Source organism: Nomia melanderi, chromosome 9 (assembly GCF_051020985.1).
Source record: "Nomia melanderi isolate GNS246 chromosome 9, iyNomMela1, whole genome shotgun sequence".
NCBI lineage: Eukaryota > Metazoa > Arthropoda > Insecta > Hymenoptera > Halictidae > Nomia > Nomia melanderi.
This window is the reverse complement of record NC_135007.1, coordinates 529,599-550,000: the sequence shown is the minus strand read 5'-3', so window position 1 is coordinate 550,000 and position 20,402 is coordinate 529,599. Positions and strand designations below refer to the sequence as shown.

The 20,402-nt window shown below is 33.1% G+C and overlaps 1 protein-coding gene across 5 annotated transcripts in view; it reads left to right on the top strand.

The window, feature by feature from the left end:
- The first annotated feature begins 276 nt into the window (after positions 1 to 276).
- T48 (FU domain-containing protein T48) overlaps positions 277 to 20,402 on the top strand; it is a 118,897-nt gene continuing 98,771 nt past the window's right edge. For all 5 annotated transcript variants that reach the window (XR_012999413.1, XM_031986316.2, XM_076370808.1 and 2 more), the window contains exon 1: positions 277 to 536. Coding sequence is in view for 1 of the 5 variants with exons in the window: in XM_031986314.2 (XP_031842174.1) it covers positions 449 to 536 (88 nt within the window). In the remaining 4 variants the exon portion in view is untranslated. The remainder of the gene's footprint in view (positions 537 to 20,402) is intronic.

Genomic DNA, 20,402 nt, shown 5'->3' with positions numbered 1-20,402 from the left:
AGGAATGTGGAGATGATAACTTTTACTTCTATTTAAAAATGTTTAATAAAGAAATACTCGACGTCGAAACATCATTTTAATTATTAATAAATGTAAAATCATACGTCGCGCTCAATGCGCCATCTTGAAATTCAAAGAAAGGTGTACAATGTTGTGAGTCTTATCCCTTATACATCAATGGCTTTAATCTTCCCATTACCGGACTGGGAATGTGGAATGGGGAATAGGGAATGGGGAATAGTGAATGGGGAATGGGGAATGGGGAATGGGGAATGGGGAATGGGGAATGGGGAATGGGAAAGTCTTCCCACTTTCTACTACAATTTGTTTCTTCAGTATGCTACCGTCTGACGTTGAAGGAGGATGTGTTACCAGTGATCGAGCGACAGTTAAGTTTTCATGAAGTTTTGTGATTTTTATATCGACATAGAAATTATGTCGACTCGAAATGGGTAATTTATCAACTGTAGTGAAGTTTAGTGCAGTACTTTTTTCCTGCTTTATGGATTTTACTTGGGCGGAAAACGAATTAAGAGGTAATTAAAATGACAGACTGTATAAGTAGGATCTATATAGATATATACATGCATCGTATATCTACGACATATTATGGTCTTCTATACATATGTCAATTACACGTGGTTAACTTAAGTTATTTGGCTTGAGTTACTTATCATTTTTCGAACTGTTACGTTGCATCAAGCTTTTCCTAATGCCGCGGGTCAATGAATTTTAGTAACAATTGCATTTTCATGATAGCGCTGTATACCGTGTGTGTAGAATATTATAGTTTCTATAATTACACATTTATTTTGCGAGTTATACAGCTTTTCAACTATAAAAATATAATAATTGCTTTCTTTTTATACCGATTAACATTTTACTCTGTTTAAATGATTTTCAAGCTTCAACTTCATATTAGTAATATATTTAAAATATTAATTCGTGCGTGGTATGCGAGTAAAATATAACTGTGAAACAAATGTTAAGCGCATAGTGCATATTACTGACATTTTGAGATTTGTAGTTTAAACTGTAGTTAGAATTTGTTCGTTTATTTATACAAGTTATTTCTTATATGTAGGAACGCGTGTCGTAATTGAAATTATACAAATATTTTTTCCCGATGTATTTTTTCTCGTGATTTATGATCCCATTACTGTGACTGACACTGACCAGTTTACCACAAAGCTAATTGTTCGACGATGCTTGCGAGTTCGTAAGTTCATCACACCAGAAATCCTCTTTTGATACGAGCTACGTATCCTTCTCCGAGTATCGTGCTGGTGGTTTCTTTACGGAATTGTCGCAGAATAGTGTTTCACAGCACTATATTTATTTCATTTTCTGCTGTATTTATTTATAGAATTTTTTCTATTAACAGAACTTAATAAAACTATCTTTACTTTGTAAAGTATATGTAATAACCAGTTTAAAAACATTCGTGAACAAGTAAAGTTATTGTCAGTAGTACATTGTTCTCGATATCTGTTTCGTTTTGTACGCATTCATGCGTTATGCTTTCGCGCGTTATGTCTCGCGCGAATAAATGGAATAAATTCCTTTAGATAGCATCGAGTTAGGAATTTCTAAATAAACTCATGTCATTACTAAAACTCGACTGGCCGATTATAAACTGCGAAAGCGCTTGCTCGATAATTGTGTTCCATTTAATTTGAGTATCGATAAAATTCTTTTTGATGAATATTACGCCACTAATCATACCGAATGGGACAAAGTCGGTGCTCGTACAAGTGAAAGGAGATACGAATTGTTGGGTTGCGAGTTGCTAGTTGCTGGTTGCGAGTTGCTAGTTACGCTAGGTTGGAGAACGCAACTGTGCTTACGACCCTGACCAGGACGGATCACGACTTACGACTGTACTTAAAGACAGAGGAGAGCGTTTTCGAGAATACTTTAAGTTTCAACTCGGACCCGAATCCCAGAAGAAATTTCGAACTCGATGTTCGATGAATGAGCCCGTTTAAGCGGCAAATATTCTTCCTATTCGCACCTCCGCTGCGACGATTCGGCTCGAACGTTTCTAGACCAGAATCAGTTCGAATCGAATATTTTGAACCTGCCAACATGCACGCGCAAGAGTTTTCACGAAGTTTTCTGATTTTTATATCGACATAGAAATTATGTCGATTCGAAATGGGTAATTTATCAACTTTAGTGAAGTTTCGCGCGGTACCTTTTTCTGCTTTACGGATTTTACTTGAACGTTAAACATCATAAGTTTAGGATAAATTCGAACGTGTTCGGTAATTCGAATTGTTTGTCCATTGCTAATAGTATTTCCTTGTATCGCCGTGCCAGTAGGGTGATACATTATTACTATTGTATACTTATATATATGTAAAATAAATGAAATCAGTGTTCTCCAAATGGTTTAACTATTTCCATGATTACGTTCGGTACACTCATTATGAAAAGATGGCAATTGTTTATTTAATGACAAGTAACTTGTCATGGAGAAAATAAATCGCTTTTGATATTTATAGTAAAATTTAGATTAAACTAATTATCGATTAAAATTATTGATTAGAATATCATTCTATACTTTTCCAAATCTTTAAGTACTCAATATACCTAAAAATATTTTTAATTTCAAATATTGATTATTTATTTGTTTATGAATTGGTCACATTTAAAATTTTGTAAGTAATAATTATTAATGGTTTTTTGACTCTTTTGATACGACATACGGGACTGTGAGTGTGGTCCTTCTGTATAGAAATAGTTAATGGTTATTTTTATATATTTTTAGTATATTTTAATACATTCTTAATCTGGTACGACCAATAGAACCAAAAGATTCACTGTCAATACGGCAGAATTGATCATCATCCGCGTGCCGACTATAATCGGCTTTCGTACAGAGAGATCGTCGCATAGATACCAACTATAGTCGATTATAGTTATAGTGAAAGGTTTGTTAAATAAAAATGTAAATTAAAAAGTATAATTAAAAAATGTGTCGTTTTATTATAATTTATTTCGGAAAACAAATAAATTTATTTTGACTTTACAGTAAGTTTATCTATTCTACTTTTGTCCAGTCTATCCGTAATCGCTTAAAAATAAATAACCAAACAGGCGTACACTTTTAAAAGGAATAAAATACTTAAAGGGTGAAATTCACAAGTTAAAATTGAATGGTTGAGGCGGTTCAATATGCATACGGATGCATACACGTTAAAATATTTTTTCTGCGAACGATTCGAACATAAATCTTGAAGTTCGAATACAATGTTGCGATTAAAATGTTTTTGAATTTAATCTATTTTAGATGGGAGTATTTTAATAATGATTTATAGAGGATACGGTATGGCATCGATTGCTATATAAAGCAATGAATGTACACCTATAGTTTTTGACATTAAGGCATAGAGGTGTGGAAACTTGAAACCTTTGAAACGTCTTTCAGTGGTATAAAATCTCTGTATAGTTATTAAACCTAATCGACTAAACCTGGCTTACTTGTTTATGCATTTATCAGTAATACTTGTGAAATAGCAATGACATGCACCGCGTAATGAAACGCATCTAATACAGGAAGGCCTCGGATTTACGTCCTTTTTGTTTATCGGAGTGGGCGATGTGAATCGAAAAGGCCGTAAGTCGGGGATAGAGGGTAGATAAATATGCATGTATGAGAACATACATGTTTGTACACGTATTTATCAGATTAGGAGATACATTTTCTTTTAAATGTATACAAATAATAGAAGAGATTACATTTAACGTATGTTTATAAAAAATTGAAGGGATCACGATGTTTACGAATAATATTGAAACGTACTGGATGGCCTTCTTTTATAGCCATGAAAATACGTTCTTTATCTTTAAGAAACGTCCTCACAGTTGTTTCTGGTAAATTTATTTCTCAGTTAATCTCAAAACCTTGTGTCCCACTATCAAAAAGTTTTATCATTTCTAATTTAGTTTCAGAACTTATAGTACTTCGTCTTTTAACAATATAATGTAAAGATAAGGACACGTACGTAAATAATGGTCTTAACTCTCGATTAATTACATTTATGTACTGATGTTTACTGTAAATATATTTCTACAAGTTCTTAATCTGTGTAGAAACTGTGTAATCTAAATTTATTTATTCATAAAAATTCTTTAGTCAAGTAATGCTCAGGCTGATTCAGTTAAAACTGAACACGTAGAGCAAGAAATATTGGTTAAAAACAATTGACTATCGCGTTACGTAGAGAAGACATAATTGTGAAATGATGTGAATTGGAAGGACGTAACTCGAGGCTCCACTATATATTACTTTATATTTCGTTTTGTTGATACTTGTTTGTATTTCGAGTAGTGTAGAGGTACTAATAGCGGGTTTTTGCAAAAACTTGGTCAAAAAGTGCCAAGCGGCGCGAACGCGTTTCTTTTATTTTAAAATTCAGAAACTGAATTACGCTTTCCTATTTTTACATAAAAAATTTTATATAGTGCTATCGTTCCATTTTCTATTTCTAAGCGAGTAATAACAAAAATAAAAATAAATATTTAGAAGGAAAATAAAAGAATAAGCTTAATCTGATTCTACGAACCGATAGGCTGACATTTCTTAGCAGTGTAATGGAGAAGCGCAATCGCGCCGCTTGGCACTCAAAAGGTTAAATGTTTGAAAGATGCAGTATCGGAACAAACTGAATAATCGACGAAAGATTTGAAAAATATTGAGATCAATATAAACGTTTATGGTTTATGAGCATCGAAGATTGCAGCGTTTATAAATAGAGGGCGAAAATACAAGAAAGTTATTTACGATTTACTAAAGAATCTATATTATTGTAGCAAAAGTGAAGCTAACGATTATTCTTTTGTGGTCTCTGATGTCATGAACAACGTTCTGTCTCATTAATTGCATCGAACTCGTGCCTCGCAACCGGTCAAATTGCTCGAGATGGTGGAAGCCAAACTAATTCTAGAAATGTTTGTTTTGTGGCGTGAATTGAATTTTACAAAAGAACGCGTGAAGCTGGAGAAGAAATACAATGATGTTCATGAATGAGAAACGATTCGACTGTCGTGTCGTCCCGATGGTTTCTGTTTCTGTTATTATTATAGTCACGTACAGAAAGAGAAATTCTAAAATGCGCGTCGTTAAATGGGCGGGGTATAGTAGTTTGGACAGGTATTAGCTACAATGGATTAACTGTCATTGTATTCGTCGAAGGCTGCATAAACTAAGCAATTCAAAAATGTAATTATATATATATATATATATATATATATATATATATATCATGTTTAGGTATTGGTTAGGTTTTGGTTATATATATTTAGATAATATATTTCGGTATTTTTAGTTTTTGAAAAGTTGGTTCGAAGAACTTGAAAGAATCAATTTATTAATTCTTAAAAATTTATGCATATAAAATAATAGAGAGAGTATAATAAACTTTCTGAGATAAACTGACATAGGTACAGTTTCGTAATGTAATTAAACAAAAAAGTAATATATTTAGATATTTTATGTTGTAAAAACCAATGATAATTTATATTCATTTGGTCATGGTAGAATAGAATGAAGCCCCTCGAAATAAATATGTACTCCGTATTAGAAACATTATTCTTGTTTTGAAATTTCAGAAATAGCGTATCAACGAGACAAAATTTAACAATTTGCACAACAGTTACGTGAACTTGATCATATTTCAGAACATAATCGCGTAAAAATGAAATCGATGCGCTAACCTTGTTATGTATAATATTAATTCAAATATTCCTGTACAAAATGCTGTGTCCTATATAAATGTATGTTTTTTTCTAATAATCGATTGAAGACAAGTGGTCTTTATAACCATTCCATAGGCGCACGAGGTGTAAAACAAGTGAAAAACGTAATTAATTGCATTCATTACCAATGGATAACAATATCAGCATTTTCGAATATTGTGGTATTTTTTATTTGATACATATTCCATGTCATGGCAACATCACTCAATTCTTTTCACTTTAAATGAAATATTATTTTACTGCTATCAATCAGTGTGTTTTGGAGTAAATTTGAATATTTTTTTCTAATAAATTATTAATAACGAGGTTATTCTTTGGAACACATTGTTTGAAGAGAAATTATAGCGAAAGCGTGTAAATATATCAAACAATTCTCGGAACGAGCAAATCACTTGTCACCTGATACTTCTGTGTCGATATTTTTATGTAGTTATGTAGCAATTAAAAAACGATCATTGACATTCAGGATTACTGTCGGAATCTCGGAAACAGAATCCATGGTGTAACTTCCTTGATGATTGATGGCGTTATATTTTATCTCACATTTTTAGTTTTCGTTTAGAAAACTACTTAAGTATGTACCAATCGTTATAGTATTATAACTTATAAAAACATGTATAATTTTTATTTGAAAGAATTTATAGAATCATTTCGTGCAAGAACCATTACCTATGTATATAAGTTTCATAGTTGCCACATAAATATTTAAAAATCCTTAAATTTAAAAACCTATTCATTACTAAGTTTGACGTTATCAACAATTAGAGACAAAGTTTTATCGAGTGAATCAGGGCAGAACATAAATAACGACGTATCGTACGAAAGGCAGATGCTCTCCTGGAATTTGCGAAGTGCGGACCAATGCATAGATCTTTAAGAAATATAGTAATCGTTGTGTTTAATCGCCGAAAATTTATACCGTCTGCTAAAGTCAATGTTTATTACGATTAACCTCTTGCGCTGGTAGAAATTAATTTAGAGAATTGGCAAAGCCTTGCGGGAAGAATTTTGTTTTTACCTATTTTAGGCAAATATTTTCACCAAGTTTGTTTATTAATAATTTTGTACAGAGTGGTACATTTCAAAGCAATCTAGTAAGTGTAATGCAACAAGACTACCGATCGATGATTGGAACAATTACAGCGCACGAGGTTAAGTGTAGTAATAATTGAGTACTTGTTTATTTTTTTCACACGAAAGACACTTTACATACCACGTCCTAACACTAGACAAGCGCTACATCTGCGCTAAATTAAAAACACAAATTGCTTGTTACGAAAGAAGTATTTTCTGCAGTTTAAATTGTAATGTGTTCCGGGTTGTAACATTTGCCAATGTAAAAATTGTTGGTTAAATTACGAGACGAGTAACGAATTTGCGACAATCGTTTAATACCGAGGTGCGCGATTCAAATGTTGTCCGATAAACGTTGACCAATAAATTGTTTGATAAATTTTAGCACACGTTTTAGGATTTCAAGTTTGAATTATTTTAAAGAAAAATTAATTAAACGAACATTATTTTTATTATCCAGTTCATGTTTTCATTTGTAAATAGAACAACTTTATTTTGATTATTGTTGAGTTCATAAAATACTCATGTTGGTATAATCACTTGACAATCCATAACGAGCGAAATCCGATTCGTTATTGAGTAAAAGCATACTACCTACTAATATATTTATTTTTGCAGAGATATAGTCAATACGCTCTTGTAAAATAGACTGTAAACAGTATTCAGTGTAATTTTCGGATGAATGAAAACGCAGTTTAAACAGTAGACCTGAAACGATGACGCGAAGTTAATATTAACCAGTTAACTGCGTTCGACGAGTATACACGTCATCTGAAAACTCAAAATGATACTAATCATTTCAACGATGAATAAGTCAATTTTTCAGATACACATCTTCTTCATTTTAGTTTAGTTTTTCATTACAATACAGTATAGGTACATTTGCACTGCGTTTGGCAAATATATACTTCATTGCTTAGCTACGCTATTAACTGGTTAATGGCGTAGATTGATTAATCCGCAGTACCGTGTCTGAGGCTCTGTTAATTTGCTCGTTTTCATCCGCGTTTGGATCATTTGATCGTTTTACAACAGACTATACCGATGGAAAAAGTCTAGCGAACCATGTATTAACTTTTTCTTTCGAAGATTTTGCTCATATTAAATGCTGCTATTTAATGATTCGCACTAAATCGGATATCGAGTTATTTGAATTCGCATTAATCGAGACCTTCGTGTACTTAATTCGTAATACTTGGAATTACATTTGCGAACGGGACAGTCGTGATGTCTGCGATGCGCAGTGGCATTTGCTAACCGAATAATCGTAGTGCGTATCTATTTGGTGCTGCGAACGCTTATGAGCAGCATAATTGCAGTGCGTGATGCATGTTGACACTCGCGGTGTGCATGCATCGTTGCGTGTTTGCGCGCTTGCGTGCTCGCGTGTATAAGGGTGGCTTTAAAGACGTATGTATTTATTTATTCAAAAAAACACTCGTTTTTACTTGAACCTCTATTGTAGTATGGCGTATTTTTATGAATTTTAACTGGTAAGCAAGTGTATGGTAATTATTTACAACACTAATTCCTCACCGATTTGGATGACTTTGAAGTGGGTTGTGGGGGAATTGATTCTGAACAACTTTTTCCCATACATCTTACTGCCGCTCGGCATTAGTTTTCCAGATATTCGAAAAAATATGTTCGGGAATGGGGAGTTTTCGTATTTATTTACAAAAATAATAACCCTCGTGTGACCTTTATGTTAACATATTAAGGTCATTGTTCTGTACACTCAGGATTTTAAACATTTTAGCAGTGAGTTGGTGAGTTGGTTGATTGGTTGGAATGTTATGAAGCATTAAAGTTTCGCATTGTGCTAGAAATGTTCATCTTCATTTCCACCTATTGAAGTTGTTCCTTGTAATATGCGTACACGAATTTCATTTCAATAACCGTTTAAATAGTTAGGGTAAACCGAGGCCAATCGGATAACCTGCTGTTTGACAGGAAGGGAATACAAATGCTTAAATATTAGTAATAAGACGTGAAAAAGAATTCTTAAACGTTTCACCTGCAAATAAAAAATAGGAAATGGAAAATATAATTTGCGATGTAACAAAAATATGAACTAGATTCTTATTTCGATCTGATTCAGCTCCGTCTATACTACCGATATAACAGAATACTAACGGGGACATCACACGGTGTACCATCGATGATTCAAGGAAAATTGTTGGCGAATAGAATTTTATTAGTATACTTTAGACGAGTGAATCTGAACTGTAATCCCAAAACTGATAAAAAGTGAAATATTTTTGAAACCACTGCTCAGTTCTCGCATCGATTTTTCTGATAAAACTTTGATCACGTTGACCAGTTAACTGCGTTCGATAAGTATAATCATCTTAAACCTCAACACGACACTAATTGTTTCAACAATCAATTATGTCATTTTTTCGTATAAACATGTAATTGTTCTTCGTTTTGCCTTAGTTTTTCGTCAGAGTATAAGTCCTGCATTATTCGAATGTACACTTCATTGTTTGATTTTATTGTGCGTACAATAAGAAATTTTCGAAACTAAATTCCACAGTTGACAGGTTAACCAATGACTTTCCAATTGATGCACTGTCGCCTGACGGAGAAAAGTACAATTAATAGAATCGCTTGATGTAGCGAAACATGAATAACAAGTATCAGGGAAAAAACGTTCTACGATTCTCCATACCGCAACTTGTCGAGGTAAACGGCTGTCTCTCGCATGGTGCGTCACTATTTGCGGGTGCACTGATCTGACTCATGCACGCCACAGTTGACCGACCCTCGTAACTCAAGATGTGTCTTAATTGTTAATAACTTGGAAACGAAGTCGAGACAGCAATTCTGTCACTATCGATTTTTGTATTATTTTGGAATCTGGGATCACTTCCCGTCTTCCCTAAAGGACTCTGAACTCTCCAGATCCCCAAAGATTTTTTCGCGTTTAGTTGAACACCTTGTATATACATATGGAATCATCAGATTCTAAGAAAACACTGATTCATGGCCCAAATTTGGTTCTGACTTCTTGAGAAAACTAAATATGGATGTTTTGAAATAATATATTAAGAACTAAACATATAAATAATATTAATAATAATCTGAGATACAGTAGAATCAGAAATAAAAAACACTGTATCACCGGTTAGGATAATCGAGAGATTGGACAACTAAAGTTTGGATAATTGCGGCTCGAAAATATATTAACTGTAAGATTTTGAATAAATGTCAAGAAATCATTTATTTGTTCAAAGTTGTGTATTTGGATCATATTTGTCTACGTTTACCTTCGATAGGTAATGAATTATAATGCTGAACCTAGCGACTACAATTGCCAAGCAAAACAGATGAAAATACCTAAGTTTACTTCAAAGTAAGACACTTCAAAACTTTATTATTCATTTGTGTAGTGTATATATTTAGTAGCTTTAATGAAATTGTGAAAATGACGGAAATGGAAAGAGAAATCGAGAGAAAAGAAAAGAAAAGAAAAGAAAAAGAAAGGAAAGGAAAGGAAAAAAAGAAGGAAGCGTTTCGTCTCGGTCCGCTAATGAGTTCATCGATAAAGTTATCTTGCAGATCCTGTTTCAAAGGATAGCTGTAAGGTAGATTTTATCTTAAGAGATGATATTCGATAATATAGCTAAATATTTTTTCTATTGTATATTTTAAGATGCGTCAACCTCATTTGGTCATTAGTAACTACTTTAAATTGTGCAGATGATTATCTATGTATATGATCATATTCTATATTCCTTACCCGTGGATGACTGATTAAATTAAGTGTACTATTTTGACTTCTTTCAGCAATTTTAAAATAGTACAGTATGAGTAAACTGTTTGGGTTACTTCTTTAGGGTATTATTTTATTTGATATTTTTTTCTTTCCACGCGTTCTCGACAAATTTTCAAAGTTATCTTTTTCAAAAACAGGTTCACACGAACAAATTTGATTCTACATTTTCGATTCAGTTTTTTACATAGAATTTCCTCCTGCTCGCTTGTACCAGCAGTTACGGGACATCCTGTACATTTCCGTGATTGAAAAATTACAGACTTCAATCGTTCGTTTTCATAATTTCATCGTTTAATTTTATTTAAAATATTTCTGTTAATATTTATAATATCTAGATATATGGCGTAAAATAAAAGTTGCAACTTGTGCTATTTTTGCGTGCCACCAGTTATCTTATAGGAACATTTATTTTATTCCCATTTGGCATACAAAAATAACACTAGCATATTAAATAACAATATTCTAATTATGATTATTTATTTATTTTAATTGAAACAAAGTTACAAAATATCGCGATGAAATTGATGATAAAATAAAGCCCTATTATAGTTCATATTTATAATAACAATGAAAGTAGTAACACATTTAATAACTTTATATTCATTATGAAAGTTTTATTAATCTTTCGTAAGCTCTACGTCGGTTTGGTATTCACCGCTATCATCGAATTTCTCTTTTCTGTTTCTGGTTCCTTTCGAAAGTTTAATTTTTTTATCGGGTATACAGGTTATTTTATCTGGAAAATCTGAATGAATGATTCGATATATTCAACTGTTTTAAAAACGACAGATCCTAAAAGATTCTAAATGCACTGTTTCCTTCAATTTTTCTTCCTTTCGTTACGACTGACAATAAGGTAACTCTGGGAGTAGGTATGGCTTTACAGACAAATGCGCCTAACGTATTTACAACTCAACATGTTCTCATATTTTCGTTTATTTTTGTAGAAAAAATAACAAAAAAGAGATTCTAATAGCTCCTCGATAGAGAAGTTTAAAACGTTACTTAGCGGAAAGCCTCGATAGATGTTTCACGGGTTATCTAATGAAACTTCGCTGTAGTACCACGTAAGTAGTAGGAAAGGCGGTTAAAGATAATGAAATGAAACTTTCAGGAAATATACTTATCCGAATGTAGAATTTTCTCCGGTTAGCGTCGCGCGAATCAAGAGAGTCAGTAAGACAGCACGAGGTAGTGGCAGTAATTTCATTTCCGCTCTCATTAACTTGGTTGTCGTGCGGACGTGCCGACATTTGTGACAGTTTCTCGTTTCTTTCGTTTTGTCGTTTGCGTGCCCAATGCTTTTTCGCCGACATACAGGGCTCGTGAATCGAATTAGGCGAAACACGACATTCGCCATTCTTAGCGCGTTTTAACTAATTGTAAGTAGTTATGAATTAGCAAGTTCTACTAAGTAACATTATGCAATTATTATTTGAGGATTATTGTTCAACGAAAATGATTAGGTCATTTTTTAACCCATCATGCAGCGGTCGTTTAAAATTAGATTCTGAGAAAATCTATGCCGAAAGACCGGGAATATAGAATTATATATTCAAAAGTGCTTACTTGTAAGATGGTCACGAAAAAATAATTAAATTTTTCAAAAATTGTTAAATAGTTGAATCGGCACTTTTATTACTATTTGGTCACCTACAGTATTTTTTAACTTGCCAAAGATCTGCATGTACATATTCATTGTTTGATTATGCTGATTTTTGGAAATTTATATGTACGTTATAAGGTAAAAGTACCAGTAGTTGATCAGTTAAGACAAATCTTCTGCGTGAATAATAGTTATATAATAATAGCTTGCTCCTTTATTAAATAAAGAGACTCTATGCGTGAAAATGCTGTTTCAATTTCTTACATTATCTAACAAAGCGAATTTTTCTGAAATGGTTATATCATCCAAATTGAATAGACATCTTGGAAAATTATATTATAATACATACGTCAGAAATCGACCATCCTTGTAAACAAGGAAGCTAGTAACTGACCAAGTGTTAGTAATTGATCACAAAACCAAAAACACTAAGGGTGATTTAATATACTAAGATACTTTAATATCGTTTACTTGCAACGATTATGACAAATTACAAGTAAAAGGACAAATATAAATAAAAAGAATGCTGCAGCATATCTATCGCACCTTCATCGATAAGATTATTACTTTTAAAAAGCTTAGTCTTTACGTTTTCCTGAAACATGGTCTATTAGTGGTACATTTACCCTATCGTGATAAAAAGTCACCGGTTTTTAGCGTTAATTTGGTTAAAACCGCGGCGATGCATAGTGTGTTAATGTGAGACGATTATAAGTCATCGGAGAGCCTATTAAATAGTGTCCGGTCAATAAAGTGTTAAGGTTTCGTTTTGCACCTGTCAGGCGTAAAAATGCGTCATGGTCAATCTACGTATTTAAAAACAGCCGCTACACATATTTCGTTACTCTCGGTCATTGGTCGTCGGAGAAATAGTGCGTGTTATATTGTAAATACTTGAAATTTTGAAAGTGTGAAGTACTTTTAGATGTTCGCTGTGTGTATATTTATTAAGATGAGCGAATCCAACGAGTAAAATGGGAAGTGTAAATATAAAATTAATTGTGAACAAGAAACTGTTCTCAAGTGTGATTTTACGTTTGGATTTCGCATAACTTTAGTAAACAATTTTAGAACACCGAGTAAGTAGATAAAATTAGAGATTCATTAATCGAGACTTACATCTGTCCCGTAAATAGAGCCCGCGAGTACAAAAGAAAAGAAAATATTGAAGAGAAAATCTGGTATAAGTTGTAGAAATACATATTTATCTCACACAATTCGACAAAAAGGTAATAATAATAATATTTCAGAAAACAAAAGTAAATTTTATTCGGTGTCACTAAATTTAGATAACGTAATTTGATATCGCGTAAACAGTGTTATAATTTACCGCATAAAAAGAGGCTAAAAAAGTGACGCGTAAATGGAGGACCGGGTGGGAATACACTCATCGGTTAATAAAGGAATTCTCAATGTAGATTTTCTCTGGATATCGTTTTCGTTTGTTTCTAAAATTTTGTAATGTTCGAAAGAGACGGATTTCTTCGAAATTTCTCGTTACCGGCAATTAATCTATATTTAATAAAACATAACTTTTATATATTTTGACGGTTTGAGAACATTTTCGATTTTCATTGAAAGCTTACGATAATATTTCATGAAAATGTAGTTTGTATAATTTTTACACATAAAACGGTGACATTAAGTAACATAAATGTGCACAGCATAATCACGTAGCTTACAATCAGTTACATAAGTTGATATTACATTTTTCCATTATATGTATTTCGCTTCGTGAAATTGTCTGATATTTGACGAGTTAAATACATAATTAAAGTGCTATATTAAACTTTAGTTGAATTAAATAACGTATATAGAAATTCTATCAAGTAGAGGATGTCTACATTATCATTAATCCTTTGAGGTCCGAACTGTTTTTGATTTTTCATTTTAAAATTAATCACGCCATTTTCGATGTTTCTTAAATTTTTATTCAATTATTATTTGTATTGCTAGTTGCCACATTGTACCGAAGGAAATACCATTGTAATAAAGAAGAATAGGATAGACGCATATCGCAGAGCTGTTGCGAGCATAGGAAGTAAAAAATAATCATGTGGTAAAGAAAATTTCAGTTATGATAATTTCAACTTTAACTGTTCAAATGCTAATGAATTGTTGAGATTCTTCCGATTAAAATAAGCCCACACACCTTAAATGGGACCAATTTGATCGATTCCAAATAAACGTAGTATATTTAATTTCGTTATTTATAATTCATAAGTCGACAAAATTAGCCGATAAAATATCTCAATAATCCATTGGTACTAAATGTGACAAGGTGAAATGAAAATGAGTAAAATGGAAATTTTTTTTATTATTTGATTATTTTTTACATTCGTTTCGCTTTTTTCGCGAATGACTACTCTCGCTTTGTCAAATTGTGCTACAATCAGTTCTGGAAACTCTTAAAAGAAAAATGCCACCCTGCTCGTGGTAAATTTTAATGCTCGGTTTCGAATTTATCAAATTAAAGCGAGCACTGCTATAGTACGTTGCAAATATGTGTTAAAGTTTATGATGTCGCGATATTTAACAAAGAAAAGCATGGTGTGGTCATCGAAAACAATGATATCTCGAAATATATTTAGTTTCCAATGATAATATCTGAACTTCTTTTATATTTTCAATTTAAAAAGTGAATTTGCACTTTACAACTGCATGAATACATTTACGACAAACCTGGTATTGTAATATGATAGATATTTTGGTCTGGCTTCATCCGGAATAGAGTTACAGCTTGCCCCGGTTACTAAATACTCCCTGTATAGAAAAACCTTCACCTCAATATAAAAATCCATTGGATAATACTGCAGCTTGCAAAAATGTCATCCTCTCTTAATTTTCGAAGTAATTACAAAAAACTGTAAATGCCAGTACATTGAATTCTATGTGTATGAACGTGTCTGGATTTTCTCCCATTTCATTTATCACATAAAAAAATATACGAGTATGATCGAAAAATTCCCGGTATTATTTGACCTCTTGCCCTATGATTTATCTCTCAAAATAAATAACACTCGGATTTATCGAATTTAGTTTAAAATTTTCGTCACAAGGCTAACAGGATATTGTAGGTCAAGGGATTAATGTCGGACACCCTGTATATCCGAATGAACCTACCTTCTGTTACAATGTCCATACACATGCCTATAATGTACTTTCGAGTGCTGGCGACCTGGCACTCTCGTCTGAGTGGTCCGATTCGGAGGCACACGCCTCGCCCACACGGATTTTCGATTCTGGTACATGATTCGCTCAGGCGCTCACGCACACTTATCGAGTCGTGCGACAAAGAGCACGAAGAGCCGTTTCCGGACTCCCAATTGGACTTCTCGGAGCAACTGTTCTGCCCCTATGACGTCACGAGTGCCAGGTTCCCAGCACTCGACGTGTGTATCTCTATGGTATCTCATGAACGGTGACCGTTATCACGTGTACATGTGTCAGTTTGATGAATAGCAATTTTTATATCTTCTCAGATTTTAGCTTTCTGAAATGTTTCTATCTTCTTAAGAAAACTCATTTCGCAAAGGAAATTTATACGAATTAACTATTTTCTTTACTCGGATTACAATTTGGGGATCATCATATTTAAAATTATACACTATTCGTGAAACATATTGTTACGTATGTAGCCATAACAATTAAAGATTCTATAACATGTAAACAAGAACGAGTTTTTCAAATCTCGACGTTCAGTATCTTGTAAACCATTTGAGGTAGCAGATTAAAGCTTCATTATAAGTTTGAAAACAATTGATGACCATGCGACAAATTTTTCGTTCATCGCTGTTCATCTTTCTCGAAGTTTTGTCCGTTGTGACCGGGCTGTAGTACAGTGTAAGGACAGAAATGAGTCTTTATTAGGGCTGCTAAAGTGCAAAGTTAACGAGGGGGCACTGTAGCGGGATGACCTCATTACACTTTATTGCACCTATCTCCTCAATTATTATATCATAAGCCTGTGCGGATTCAAGACAGCTGCGAACGACCAGTGTACCATTATTTCGGCTTTTCCTCGTAATTGCTGAAAATGTGTTTCCACTGCGAATACGACAAATTTGGAAGGCCAAAATCATCATTGTTGATACGATAGACGATATTACCTCTACCGCTATCACTTTGTAAGCGGATAGTCCAATATTGAACCTATAATATCTAGTCAAACTCGTGGTAAAGATTTTGTAATGAATGCAACAGATATGAATACCTACCACTTATTATTAGGTTATGTCCATTGAAAAAAGTACCGTTTTTAGGTTAGGAACGTTTAATTTTTCTAGAATGAATATTTCATTTCTGTTATCGTTGACAAATTATTAGACAACACCTAAGTTAATGTTTGTTGAATAATCTTTATTCCATGCATAGAATGTCGCAAATCGATATTAATACTAGAACAACCAGGATATTGATTGATCATATTAATGAATTTTGATGTATCGAGGTATTTGTATATAGAATTTTAAGATGAGAGTGGTCAATGAAAAATATATTGGCATATACTTACATATGTATATTCGTTTCTTTATTTTGTCGAAAGTCGACATAAATTCCAATAAGAGGGCCTCAATAGCTTTCCCAATGTAAACCAAAAAATTTGAAATTCGTCATTTTGACACACTTTATTTTTTTCTTTCTACCATTAAAGAATGATACTACCATTAGCTGGACTTTAAATTTATGGACAGTTTCATTTACAACCTGAACTGTTTCATTAATTTATCGTACTATAAACATGTGTCTACTGCGAGCATAAAACAGGTGCAGTAGTGCCTCTTTCATGTTTTCAAAGTGAGGACTGCGGCGTGAATGTTATCCGAGTGAGTAGCGCTGCCTTTAAAACTACCGGTTGTTATATTCATAACAACATATGATATGTTATGATATGTAAACATATGATTATTGTATATAACATTATAAAATAAAATAATGTTGGCACATATGTATTCCAAAATATGTGAAAGTTTCCTTTTGTCATATTTATATGTATGATATAACACAAGTTTTATTTACTTGGAATCTTACCGGTAAAGTAGAACACAGAAATATCGAATTTCTTTAAACTTCATCAAACTCATTATCGATAACGATTAAAAATAAAAATAAAAATTAGTAAAGCCATATTTGATTTTAAATATTTAAGTGAAACCTACTAATCGTAGCTGGGACAAATATAGTATTTCAAAACTAGCATGATTTCGAAGTTAGTGTTGGACACTGAAGTACTTCGAATCGCTTCGAATCTGAGCAAGTGACGGAAAAATCGAATTATTTTGAATATAATTAGGTTTCATAAAAGGTCTTAAAAGATTTGGTAATTTCTTGAATTTATTTTTTTATATTTCCACTGTACATTACAATTTGTCCAGGATGGACATTTGGAAAATTGTTTTAGTAGTACTTGGGGATGTACCACGTAGATACTTTCTCAGCAGAATGCAACTATATAGTAATCGCCCGTTTTGTTATGGGGAGAAGATCGTTCGGGCGTTTTCTGTGTAATCCTCTGGGAAGATCTTCTGAATATAACTTATTTGCTACGTCACTTGGCTGATTTTCTAGTCTCGTTTTATGTCTGTCACATAAATCTTTTATTTCCTTTTCGACTGATCTGATCATAAGATCGTTACGTAATTGTTCGTTCCTCACATACCAGGGCGCGTTTACAATGGTTCTTAGTATGATGGATTGCACTGCTTCTATTTTTGCTATATGACTTTTGGCTGCCATGCCCCATAATGCTACCCCATATGTCCAAATGGATTTCATTATTGTTTTGTATATGAGGAGTTTGTGGCTTATGTTTAACTTTGCGTTTTTATTGATGAGCCAGTACATCTCTCGTTTCTTAATGCGAATTTGATCTATTTTGGCTTTTATGTGTTGTTTCCATGTTAGCTTTGTATCTATGTGTATACTTAAGTATTTCACTGTGTTGGTTTGGGGAATGAGATCATTGTTTAAAGTAACAGGTGGAACAGTATTTTTTCTTAAGGTAAATGTGATATGTTTGCACTTTTCAGGATTTACTTTTATTTTCCAGTTGCTTAGCCATTGCTCGATTTTTAAGACGTGTTGTTGGAGGTCGGATTGAGTTGTTTTAAGATCACAGTGAGCAGCTAGGATTGCAGTATCCGCGAATATAAATATTATGGTTTCGTGAGTAGTGAGGATTTTTGCTGTGTATAGCGTGTATAATATAGGCCCCAGTATACTGCCCTGTGGTACTCCTACTTCGATATTACAGATTTCCGAAAGCAAGTCCTGAATTTTCAGAAAGAATGTTCTATCCTCGAGGTACGATTGTAATAGTTGATGGTAGGATGAGGGAAAGTTTTTCTTGATTTTAAGCAAAAGGCCTTCATGTCATACTTTTTCAAAGGCTTTTTCTACGTCTAGAAAAAGGGCGGTGCAGTACTTTTTTTGTTTGAATGAAGAAATGATTTTGTTAACTAATCTATGTACTTGCTCAATAGTCGCATATTTATTTCTAAAACCAAACTGGTGGAATGGTATTAGATTTTTCTCGTAAATTATTTTGTTCATTCTAGCTAGTATTATTTTTTCAAGTATTTTGGACAGTAAAGGAAGAAGCGAGATCGGCTGATATGATGATAGCACATGAGGGTCTGTTTTTGGTTTCGGTAACATAATATCTTGTGCTATTTTCCAGATGGCAGGGAAGTATTTAATTCTTAGTGCTACATTAAAAATTGTGGTGAACATTTTCAGTGCTTTTGATGAAAGTTTTTTTAGAATTTTCCCGCTGATTAGATCAACTCCAGGCGTCTTTTTATCTTGGGTTCCTTTGATAAGTTTAGTGACCTCTCTTACCGCGGTTGGTGTAATATTTTGGAAGAAATACGACTCTTTTGAGGAGTGTGCGGTTTCATTGGAAATGACTACATTAGTATTAGTTGTATTTGGTTTAAAAGTGTCTTGAAGATATTCGGCGAAAACGTTTGTTTCTTCGAGAGAACTTCTAGCCAAGTTGGAGGCACGCTTTTTTATAGCAGGTAGAGCAATGATTGGTCTTTCTAATCTTCTGGTTGCTTTCCATAGTGAATAATTCGTACCCTCGTTTGGTGAGAGATTTGTTATATAGTTGTGAAATTCTTCGTTGCAGTGATTTTGTATTAATCGCTTCAATTCTTTGGTAATGGCATTTAATCTTCTCCTGTTGAGCTGTTTTTTTTGCTATATGCTTTTATTTTACGCTTCATTATATAATTCGGATAAGAGAGAAATTTTCTGCTATTTTCTACTTGATTGATAGCCTTCCAGCATGCTTCTTGAATTATGTCGGTGAAACTCATTATTGCTGTATCTACTTGTTCGGAAGTTTTTAAGGGTATATTACAATTTACGTTTGTATCTATGTATTTTTTAAACTCGAGTCCATTTGGTACTGCTATTGTATAAGTATATTGTTTCGTTTGTGCGTGTTGGTTTCGATAAATAATTAATGAGGATCGGAGAATGGTCAGAGATAAGATCTAAACAAGACTGGACTTCGAGCTAATATTTACGCAGTCCTTTGATTATTGCAAAGTCCAGTAGGACTGGAGTTTTTTCTTGTGCCGTCGCTCAGTACGTAGGTTCACCAGTTGTAATTGTATCTAATGAAAGTTTTCGTATTGCATGTTCTAAGGTTTTGCCCCGTGGTGAATTGTTTTTGGAGCCCCATAGGTTATGTTTAGCATTATAATCGCCGCCAGCGATAAATTTGTTCCCCAATGAATTGAAAAAACTTTCATATTATTGTACAGATATTTTTTGATTTGGAGTATATGTGTATCGGCGATCAGGCATTGAGCAAAGAGTGTTTAATATCCTGTTTAATGATTATTATCGCTGATCCGCCGCGTGCACTGCCAGATGAGTGCTTGGCATCATATACATTATATTATGGAATTATGGAATATTATGGAATTTTAATATAATTTTTTGTAGCAAGATGGGTTTCTGCGATGATCGCTATGTAGATTTTATTAGTGTGTAAAAATAATTTCAACTTTTGTAGTCTTTGTTGTAACTCATTTGCGTTCCAAATTGCTATTTTCAATGTGTCCATTGTTGTTGATTGTTATTGTTTAGCATGCATGTGAGAAGTTCTATCATTTTATTACTTTGCTGTGATTGTTGAGTTAATGATTTGTTGTAGGAGCATAT